Below are 10,943 nucleotides of genomic sequence, written 5' to 3' on the forward strand. Positions count from 1 at the left end.
AATGGAATACTGCCAGTTTGGCAACCATACTGGCAGGACTATGCCCACCCCCTCGCTCTCATTTCAGTGCCACCTAAGCCAACATGATACTGAAATGACTGTCACAGCATCATCTGGAAATACACTAGACATTCTCGGACCCTTTTCTCTAAACTTCTCAGCCCAGATGAATCAACTACTGATTTTATGAGAAAAGCAAATAGGAATCATTTGGAAATATATCTGGTCTAAAAACCAATTATCTTTATAGGAGCAGAAATCTGAAATCAAGCCACCATCAGGCTCTTGAAAATGTGGGGATTTGTTTAAGCCCTAGGTTTTTCCAAATATAAACCAAGCCTGTTTTTATATTACAGAATGATGTACTCTCCCAAAGAGACAAAAATCTGTATCTGTTTATTTGCACTAAGTATAAGTCAGAGTTGGAAGCACATTGGGGGGGAGATAAATGTTACAAAAGACTACTGAATGTGCTTAAGTATATAATTATTTCATCCTAAAAAAATCTTCCTATAAAATAGTGAGAATTACAGTGCAGTCATAGGCATCTCTACTCAGCAGTACATGCCACTGAGATCAATATAGTGCTCCCAGTTAAGTGTGTATGGGATTGCAATTTCAGTCTTTAACTTGATAGTCCAGCTAAAGGATTAAAACAGGGCTTTTTTGGAGGGGAAGAACACAACTCAGAATGCTACTTCGTTGCTTTCTTGTTCAGGGTGGTCACGGATTTTCACTTCAGCTGGCAGCTGACCATGAATCGAAGATTAATTTTGCTGCGACCATATCTTCAATCGCCATGCCTGAAAAAAGGGGCAGAATTAATATCACAGCCAATGGCATGACAAAACAACACACATGATTTTTAAGGTGAAGAACACAGTGGGACTAAGTAGATTGCTTGAGAAGCTTTTATCTCAGGTGGAAGATGGCAGGTGTTTTGGAGTGGGCAGTGAGGGCAAAGATGAGCCCCCTGGCTTTTCTCATCTGCTGGAGGGCAGACCTGGGTGTTCCTCACAACCAGACTAAGCTATTCTGGTACCCTCAGATGCAGTGGAAGAAGGCTTCCCATCAGATGTGTTGAAGATGATTCAGCTGATGCACTGATTCAAATTGGTATAGGAGGCACCATCTTACCCTTCACACCTTGGACAGCAAAATGTCTTGAGCCAGCCCTATATGTAGACATTGGCTGCATCCACACTGCAAAAATAATCTGGTTTGACACCACTTTGCCTTGGTTCAATGATGTGGAATTCTGTAAATTGTACAATTCCTGGAATTCCACAGCATTGAGCCAAAAGTGGTATCAAACCAGATTATTTGTGCAGTGTGGACGGATTCTGAGAGAGCTTGGGAAAAAATATTTTTGGACAGCTCCACAAATCCCTTAGCCTGCCTGGAGACTGGTTATGTCCACTGGGGTTTTCTAGGCATCTCAAAAAGTCCTTTTTCCAATTTCTGGGTGCCGATTGGCTGGCTGTGCTTGATGGCACCAAAAACTCATTCCTTTTGGTTGTCTGAAATAAGCCTCTTGCCTAGTCCCTGGAAGAGTTTTGTGCTTAAAGATAACCAGAAAACCAGTGAAGTGACAAAGGAAACGTGTAACATCCATGTGGCATTTAAACAATGAATTAACTCAGACTGCTCAGCTGGAGCACTAAAGGAGTCAGACTCAAGGCAAACATTTATGATCAGGGCGACAGCAGCATCGGAAAAACAGACAATACATTCATTCATCTTGGCTTCCTTGCTGATCCTAATTGCTTCAGTCTTACATTTTTGAGAAGCAAAAACATGACAACGGCCTTTGTGAGATGGTAGGGAAAGAGCTGTTGCAGGCTTGAAGATAATCGCCCACATTCCCATGCAAGGAGGTAAGTGCTCACGCATTGTCTTGCACTGTCATTCACACACAGAAGGAGGTTATTCTTACCCAGTGATTTGAACACAGTCATTTTCTCACGCAAAGCAGGTTTTGTTTTCAATAGCACCTCACCCAGCTCTCCAAAAATCTCTGCCTGCGAAACAAACAAAAAGTGTTGATATCTACCACTCTCCTCTATTTCCGTTCAGTCAATTGTTTATTTTATTTGACTAAAAGCCATTACAAATAAGAAAAAGAAAAGAAACCCACAATAAAATCCAGTAAAAGAATATATACATATATGCATCCGTACATCCACATAAATATCAGTTTAATGAATCCCCTGCACAATCTAGCAATATTTTTCAGGTAACTAGCAGAAATACTTTTAGCAGCTTTAGCAAATCAGGCTGTTTTGCGTGCAACATATGGATCATGGTCTGAAAGTAACCAGTACCTGAAAGAGATCTATTTGTTATGTCATTGGCTACTGAGCTGGTATAACTATAGAGTAATTGACTTGTCACTTAGGCTGCATCTGCACTGCAGAAATAATGCAGTTTGACACCACTCTAACTACCATGGCTCAAGGTTATGGAATTCTGGGGGTGGTAGTTTGTTGGGGCACCAGAGAGCAGCCATGGCAGTTAAAGTGGTGTCAAATCAGATTATTTCCGCAATGCAGATGCAGCCTTAATTAAGACATCTTTTATTGTAGTAACAAGTATAAGATGTCTCAATTAAGGCTGCATCTGCAGTTATAGTTTGTTTTTATAGAATTGCTAAGACTGTCTTGTGGTGTATTATTCAGAAACACACCTATTTGAACATTGGGGTTCCTAGACCTCTGACACAAAGGGGTGTCTGAAGAAGGTAGGTAGGAGATAATGCTGAAGCAGGGCTTTTTATTAAGGTGAGACCGAGAGCCATGCTAAAGAGGGACTGTCCCTGCCTGTCACATAAGAGATGTCCCATCCAGAAAGCTTGTCTTGGGGTGACAGGTGTCCCTCATTATAAGGGCTGTCCGCTATCTGAAGGTTGGAATGCTGCTTCTTTTATATAAATTGAACAAGATGCCAAAATAATTCCACGTGGATCTTTCCTACACAAAGAAATGTGTGCATCATGGAAAGTGTGAACAACAGGTATATTTTACAGAGAAATACAGTACATAGCTAGGTTAACTGAAATCCACACATTTATTTGGTATTTAAGTAAAATGCAGATTTATTAATAGCTACTTCCTTCTTATCACCTTGCATGTCATGAATTTTGACTGTCTCTTATTTCTGTTTTGAAAACCGGGCAACACTAGTGCCAACAGGTATCTTCAACAATAATTTCTTCCAAAATGGGAAACAAACCCCAGTTCCTTACCCCGGATAAAATAACATCTCCCGATTCACGCAAAGCAGCCTCTCTTGAATCCACATACAACACCGAGTTCTTCATGATATCGTCGTCTAGCTCCCGCCAGTCTGGCCTGCTTGCGCCTATGGCTGAAAGACACATCAAATCAAACTAATAAACACATTCATTCCTATGAGTTAACGCACACAGGTCCACCCCATCTCATTGCCACAGTTTAGTCGGATGCAACTGAAAATATAGTAAGCAAAAATCAACTTTCTCTGGCTCCTGTCAGAGGTGTCATCACACAGGAAAGTATCCTCCTTGAAAAGGCTGTTGCTTTAGTGGAATTAATGTTGCCCGAAGTGGTGTTAAAACTCCCCCCCCCAAACATGCGCCAACACCAACCAAAATTGCCCTTAAGAACCAGGGCAGCAATATGTCTGAATGGAGATGGCCACCTGACTCCATCCTTGAACTCCATTCCTTCAGCCTTAAGAAATAGCTACATATTCTGGATCAGAGTTGCAGTGACATGGCAGGAGAGCAGCCAAAGGGGTACTGCCACCCAATGAAGAATTCTGCCCCTCCTTTTCTATACCATCTTAATATTTCACAGATGAAAACCAAGACACATAGAATCATAAAGTTGGAAGAGACCACAAGGGTGATCCAGTCCAACCCCAACCTGCCATGCAGGAACTCTCAATCAAAGCATCCCTGACAGATGGCCATCCAGCCTCTGCTTAAAGACCTCCAAAGAAGGAGACTCCACCTCCCTCCGAGGGACATGTGGACAAGCAAGTGGCATGACTAGAGTTGGTGCCACCCGGTGCAGTAACTGATGGTGTCACTGTCCTCCCATCCCACACCCTACAGAATCCTGAGTAAAAAAAAATTTGTACTAAGGTTACCCATAAATCATAATTCCGATACATGACCCAATGTAATGGTAATAGTTGTGACATAAACAACAAGCAAAATGACAAATTGGGACAATTGGAGGATAAGAAAAAGCAGTCAGGTAGCAAACACTTGCTTAGGTTTGCAAACAGAGAAGCAAGGGTCATGTATATTTGTGTGGAAACCTACTAAAAAGCATTAGGTTCGCCGGGGAAAGATGAAAAAGAATGCTAAGGAGACTCGGCCTTTTCAGCCTGTGTTGTGATGGTGAATGAGGACATGAATTGTCCCCTAATGCTCCATGCCACTTCAATACAAGAGGAGAAATAGGGCAGACAAAGCAATGGCAAAGGAGAGGGGAAGGAAGGCGGGGTGGACTGGGGGGAGAGAACAGCGGTCCGGCCATGACCCAATGTAGGAATGAGACTTCTGCAGTTTGCCCACTTCACAAATCTTTTCCTGTCTGCTTGGTGGGCAAAGCACAAATGAAGTGGATGGGGTTATCTGAACTGGGATAAATATATAAAGAAAGGAGTAGAAGATGCCAGGGTGGAAGCACCAGGGATCCCCGCTCCTCCCTCCTCCACCAGTCAAATGGCCATCAGGCAGACCAGACTATGCTCTCCATGCTCTATTTACTCTTATCCTGCGCATGGCTTCTGTTTGAAGGGCTGTGTGGCTGTCCTCTGTTTGTTGGGGGGAAAGATATCCATCTGAAGTCCAGTTTAAATCTCAGTCACCCATCCTCTGAACAGGGGGGCACCTCATCCTGCCGCTTCACAGTGAAGCACTTCTCCCCTTAAACCACAGGCCCCTCAGACTCTGCTATTTTAAGTGATTTTCAGATAAAAAGGAAAAGATACTCTACTCATAATTCTGGCCTCTTGCCTAGGAGGGAAAGTCTTCAGAATGGCATGAAGTAGAAACACGGAGCCAGAGGGGGATCCTCTAGACCAGAGTTTCTCAGACTATCTCATCCACCTGCCAGGAGCCAACATTAAATCTGTGTCCATCGGGTAAAATGTATCTTGCCAGAGACCAGCAGCAATGGCTCAGAGAAAAATCGACATAAGAATGTACTTTACCATTGATATGGGCCCCAGGTTTCACCCATTCTCCATGTAAAATGGGTTTTGTTGCCATAGTGACTGTTATGATCACATCAGCCCCAGTTGCAGCCTCCTGAGCAGAAGAGCAGACGCGCACTGGCCCATTGGCCAAGCGAGCAAACTTCTGGGCTTTCTCCTCAGTCCGATTCCAGATCCTCACCTTCAAGAGAAATTGAATAGGCAGGGCATAATTCTCTTGATTATCATCAGTGTGTTGAAATCTGTCTATCAAGGCACAAATCCTGAATGATGGAAACCTAACAGGTCAAGGGCTGTCTGTGTGGATTAGTGTCAACAAATCACTTCTAGCAGTTTTCATCTTCATCAGGAACAGGTCTTTTGTACAGTTAATGGTTTCAGTTGTCATTCCAAGGCCATGCCATCCCCTTACTACTTTACACAGCAACAAGGACTGCTTGCAACAATATACTGCTGCTATGAAAAATCCATTCACACCCACCAGCTACAGGGAGTACCGTAACTAAACTCGTAGGGACTCAAAATCGCAGCGCTCTGACTCCATGAGCAGTGGCATCTCTGCACATAGTATCACCAGGTACTGTGGGATGGGGTGTCTGGGGGTTGGACTTCTGGGGATGGGGATGGCATGGGGAAGCGTGTGAGAACAATGTGTGGGGATGGAGAGCATATGGGAGGAGGGCCCGACTGGGTGTCACCACTCTTCTGGGGTATCACCCAGTGCAGGCCGCACCACTGCATCCCCGTAGTGACTCCACTGCCTGTGAACCATAACTTTACTGCACCCTTAGACAAAGAACTTTCCACCAGGACACACTTCACCCCTGGGAAACTAAAACATGAATATAAATAGATTTCCCCTGGATCGTAGATGGTGCCCAGAACTGGTGTCCAGTTCTGGGCACCACAATTCAAAAAACTGTGGAGTGTGTCCAAAGGAGGGTGACCAAAATGATCAAGGATCTAGAAACCATGCCTTTTGAGAAGAGACTTAGGGAACTGTGTATGTTTAGCCTGAAGAAGAGACAGTTAAGGGGTAGTATAGTAGCCCTCTTTAAGTATTTGAAGAGGTGTTACATTGAGGATGGAGCAAGTTTGTTTTCTGCTGCTCCAGAGACTAGGGCACGGAACAATGGATGCAAGCTCCAGGAACAGAGATTCTACCTCAACATTAGGAGGAACTTTCTGATAGTAAGGGCCATTTGACAATGGAACACACTCCTTTCATGGAGTGTAGTGGAGTCTCCTTCCTTGGAGGTCTTCAAACAGAGGCTGGATGGTCATCTGTCAGGGGTGCTTTGATTGTGATTTCCTGCATGGCTGTACGTTGGACTGGATGGCCCTTGTGCTCTCTTCCAACTCTACAATTCTATGATTCTATGATTTTTATTATATTTATTTGTCAGTTTGCTTTATATTTTATTTTATTATTATTCTTTATTCTGTCTGGATAATTTGTTTTGCAATATATCACACATTTTATATTTGTATTACTCCTTCCTTCACCAATGCGTTTGTGTATATATACATTTTAATTTGTATGTCTTTGGCATGACTGGTTGCTCTTTTGTTGTTGTCATACTTGTAAAGTGGCATGTACATTGATGGCATCATATAAATAAGCAATGATAATAATAATAGCAATAATTAATCAAATTCAGTTCTTTGACCAAACACTGTTTAAATGGGATTCTTACCTCTTTAAATGAAAATAATTCAGTGAAAATGTCATAGTGGCTGTAGGCTTGAACGCCAGCGCCTAGGATGCATAATATTTCAGAATCCACTGGCATTAAGAGCTGAAAACGTATCCAGAAGGAAGAAAAACATTTTTGTTAAGACCATCTCTTTCTAACATGTAATACCCACTACATCATTTCTTTCTTGGACTTCACAACAGATACTTACACTGCTTTTATTTCTGGTCTACGGATTCAACAGGATTGAAGGCATGGGAAGGAGTCATGCAGCCCAAACTTGTTGGACTGGCACTTCCAGAACCATAGCCAATGGTGAGGAATGCTGTTGCAGTCCAGCAACATGTGGCAAGATAGTAACTGTTCCGTCCCTAAATGTCTTGACAGCACTGAACACAAGCATTCATTGCCCAAGGACATCTGTTAGACAGACTGGAGCAACTAAGGCAAAAACACCCCAGTCCTTACATTACTCAATGGCTACAGATACTCCATTTCTTCTTTACTAGCTCTCCTCCCCAATAAAAAACCCTTTTCAAAGGATTCTCAGATAAAAAGAGAAGGACTTTGAAGAGGGCTGTTATGAAACAAGGAGATAAAAGCTGGGAAGGCAGCACCAAATCTCTTAATTGCTAAGGAATCCCTTTTGGCATTCAACACCTATGGAGATTCAATGGGCTCAAACTAATAACTCCATGCAATGATGACTAGAAAGGACTCAGTGCTACAAAAGATGTGAATTTAGTGTGTCTCTCCCTTTCCAAATTGGAGACCCCGGGTGAACAGCTGACATTATGAAGCCAATTGGACGAAAAGATTGCCTTTGACGTTCAAAGATACGATCCCTTACCCCCAAACTGAATGGACTCTTTTGTGATGCGTCTTTTCTGTGCATAAAAAATAGCCTCTCATCATGAGTCCACTTCATGAAAGCACTCACCTTGGTAGCTATGGCAGAAACGGCCGCCGTTCGCTTGGCTGTAATGACGCTGCCATCCATGACCTTTCCAAAAGCAAAGCGTCAAACAGAAGGAAAAGAATGTGGTAAGATGCAAGGAAAAATCAGAGGCCTTTCCCCATAACTAGAGCATTAAAAAGTGACATTAATAAATGTACTCCTTCTGTGGTGTAGATATGAGAGGATTAGGGTCTTCTATATAATGAGAAAAAGAAAGGGTCACTTTTTGAAAGCTGTAATTGTTACTTTGCTATTTGGGGGCCCTTGAAAGTTAAATTATAACTTACAATGAATTAACATACCTTGTAACTACAGTACTTTTGAAAAATATATTTGCACATTCTCTGTCTTCTGCTTTTATATTCTATGGCCAGATGTACAAGGATCGGAAGTAGAAAGTACCGTACCGCAGGCGGACAGCAACAATGAAATGGCTTGGAACGTGGTAGTATACAGATACAAACAAAAGGTCATTTCTCATTCATCCTTGTTGCAGTAACAAAGACATGTTACAGACTGCCCAAATAAAGCTGCTTAGGGTCTCTTTGGAGGTATGCTATTTAAGTGATGCATGGGTCCTAAGAGTCCGGAGGTTGCGCCAAAGCCACACTCCATTCCTAAGCACTGGAGTGCAGCTTTGGTGCAGCTTCCGGATTCTTAGGATGCATGCATCATTTAAACAGCATATCTCCAAAGAGACCCGAAGCAGCTTTATTTTGGCAGTCTGTAACAGGCCAAAGTTACATTCTGTGTGTAATGTAAGAAGGGATCATTTAATTTCCTTTGTGGTCAGTACCTAAAACCTTTTTTTAGTTGTTATCATAGCTATGGTGGTTTGTTGTGTGCCTTGCGACTTACGGTGAGCCTAAGGTAACCCTATTGTCATCTTTTCTTGAAAGGTTTTGGGGGAAGGAGGATTGCCATGGCCATCTTCTGAGGCTGAGAGAGTGTGACTTGCACAGTCACCCATGAGCTTCCATGGCGGAGCCGGAATTCAAACCCTGACCTCTAGAGTCATAGTCCAATACTAAACCATTGCACCACAATAGATCTTGAGAGGACCCATTGGATCAATGGGAGCTTGAAACTTGCATGCATCATATGGGTGTACTCTGGTTGGGACAAAATTATATTTCATCCTATAGATTGTAAACCAATACTTAAGTATGTTAGACCGCCATCCCCAACTATGCAACCTAGATGTGTTCTGCCTTATGAAGAGAACAACCAGGCTCAAAGCAGGAGGTGGTACATTTTAGACTACAAATCCCAGAATCTTCCTCCCAGTATTCAGAGGTTACCTTGTTTGAAGGCATGTCTGACGTATAAAAAGGCCTTTGAAACTTACAGCTTTGAGGGTGCCGTTGCTGGGATCAAACAGGAGAACCGTGGCTTGATGCGAAGGAACAGTAGGGTCACTTGGCTGCTCATAAAAGGTCACCAGCTTGGTGGTCAAAGCATCTTCGCTTGCGCTGTAAGTGGGCATGACTCCTAAAAAGCTTGCAAGCAGAAAAGAGAAGCAGGATGGTAACCTTTCAAGTGGAACCAACTCCAGGGATAGCTAACAAAAAGTTAATCAGCAACTTGAAGCTTCAAGAAAGCAGAATGAATGATTTTGGCGTGGGACGGAGGGTCCCAAAATGCTGTGCCACCACCGATTCTTGCATTCCTGAACTGCAAGGAGGATCTAGACAGGCCGGACTGCAGCTTCCATCATCCAGCCAGGGCCGCACAGCAGCGCCGCAAATCCCAGCCTTCAACCATACGTGGTGGTACTGCAGGTCTCAACATCTTGAGCCGCCCCAGCCAAGGGTGAAGGATGATGGAAGCTGCAATCTGGCATGCCCAGATCCTCCTTGCAATTCAGGAAAGCAGGGAGCGGCCAGGAAGGTAATGTCCTGTAGCTGTTGCTGCAACTCCCATCATCCTTTGCCATTGGCTGGGGCTGGTTGAGATGCTGGGACCTGCGGTGCCACCAGATATTGTTGGAGGCTGGGACTTGCACTGCTGGATTGTTGGACTCCAACTCCCATCATCCTTTGCCATTGGCTGGGGCTGGTTGAGATGCTGGGACCTGCGGTGCCACCAGATATTGTTGGAGGCTGGGACTTGCACTGCTGGATTGTTGGACTCCAACTCCCATCATCCTTCGCCATTGGCTGGGGCTGGTGGAGATGCTGGGACCTGCAGTGCCACCAGATATTGTTGGAGGCTGGGACTTGCACTGCTGGATTGTTGGACTGCAACTCCCATCATCCTTTACCATTGGCTGGGGCTGGTGGAGATGCTGGGACCTGCGGTGCCACCAGATATCGCTGGAGGCTGGGACTTGCACTGCAGGTCCCAGCATCTGGACCAGCCCCAGCCAATGACGAAGGATGATGGGAGTTGCAGTCCTCTGCCATGCTGAGCTCCTACTTGGAAAGCAGGTGGGCCCAGGAGCCTAGGAAGCCCCTCTATCCCTCCCTCCCTCCCTGGCCCTGGAGGCTCACCCGCGGTGCTTCTGGATGGGGACCACGGTGCGGAGGGGCTGGACCACTCCTCCTTCTCCGCCTTCTCCCCGAGAGAAGTTGCCCAAGGCGGCCTCCAAAGGGCCCAGGAGGAGGCTGGCCCGGGGCAGGAGCCGCTCCACCGCTTCGGCGCCCAGGAAAAGAGGAGCTCCTCCCGGGAGACTCATCCTCAGCAGGGCAGCAGCAGCAGCAGCAGCAAAGGGAGCAGGAGCAGAGGCACTGCAGCCGAGCAGTCCCTTGCCCTCCCTCCCAGTCCCAGCCAAGGAGGAGCCAGGACCAGGGCAGGGCCAGCAGCACAGACAGCCAGGGCTGGCCAAAGGCAGCAGCAGGACCAGAAGGGAAGGACCTTCCCTCCCCAGGGAGAAAGGGGCAGTGGAAAACAATCACATACATAGAATAGGTAGCTAGGGAGATAGATTCCCCAGGGAGAAATGGAGGGGTCCTAGAGTTGGAAGAGACCCCAAGAAGGGCCCTGATCCAGTCAAACCCCTTTATTCTGCCATGCAGGAACTCTCCATCAAAGCCTCCCCATTGACAGATGGTCATCCAGCCTCTGTTTAAAGACCTCCA

At 45.1% G+C, this 10,943-nt stretch overlaps 1 protein-coding gene across 1 annotated transcript; it reads right to left on the reverse strand.

Moving 5' to 3' along the window:
• Positions 1-290: 290 nt before the first annotated feature.
• Positions 291-10,540, reverse strand: CRYM (crystallin mu). Its single transcript, XM_089540527.1, has 8 exons — positions 10,356-10,540; positions 9,212-9,362; positions 7,846-7,908; positions 6,906-7,007; positions 5,206-5,389; positions 3,245-3,366; positions 1,937-2,021; positions 291-803 (listed from the first exon to the last, which is right to left on the reverse strand). The coding sequence occupies exons 1-8, from the start codon at positions 10,538-10,540 to the stop codon at positions 739-741; spliced, it is 957 nt and encodes a 318-aa protein (XP_089396653.1). The 3' UTR covers positions 291-738.
• Positions 10,541-10,943: the final 403 nt, after the last annotated feature.

This window comes from Sceloporus occidentalis, unplaced genomic scaffold (assembly GCF_023333645.1).
Source record: "Sceloporus occidentalis isolate IW3139 unplaced genomic scaffold, rSceOcc1.0.p SCAF_10, whole genome shotgun sequence".
Lineage (NCBI taxonomy): Eukaryota > Metazoa > Chordata > Lepidosauria > Squamata > Phrynosomatidae > Sceloporus > Sceloporus occidentalis.

Excerpts from the sequence above, each read along its gene's own strand:
- CRYM (XM_089540527.1), bottom strand. The coding sequence starts at position 10,540 with ATGAGTCTCCCGGGAGGAGCTCCTCTTTTCCTGGGCGCCGAAGCGGTG. Across the intron at positions 9,363-10,355 it reads CCCATCCAGAAGCACCGCGG|CTTTTTAGGAGTCATGCCCA; the intron begins GTGAGCCTCCAG and ends TCTGCTTGCAAG. Across the intron at positions 804-1,936 it reads GACTGTGTTCAAATCACTGG|GCATGGCGATTGAAGATATG; the intron begins GTAAGAATAACC and ends CCCTTTTTTCAG.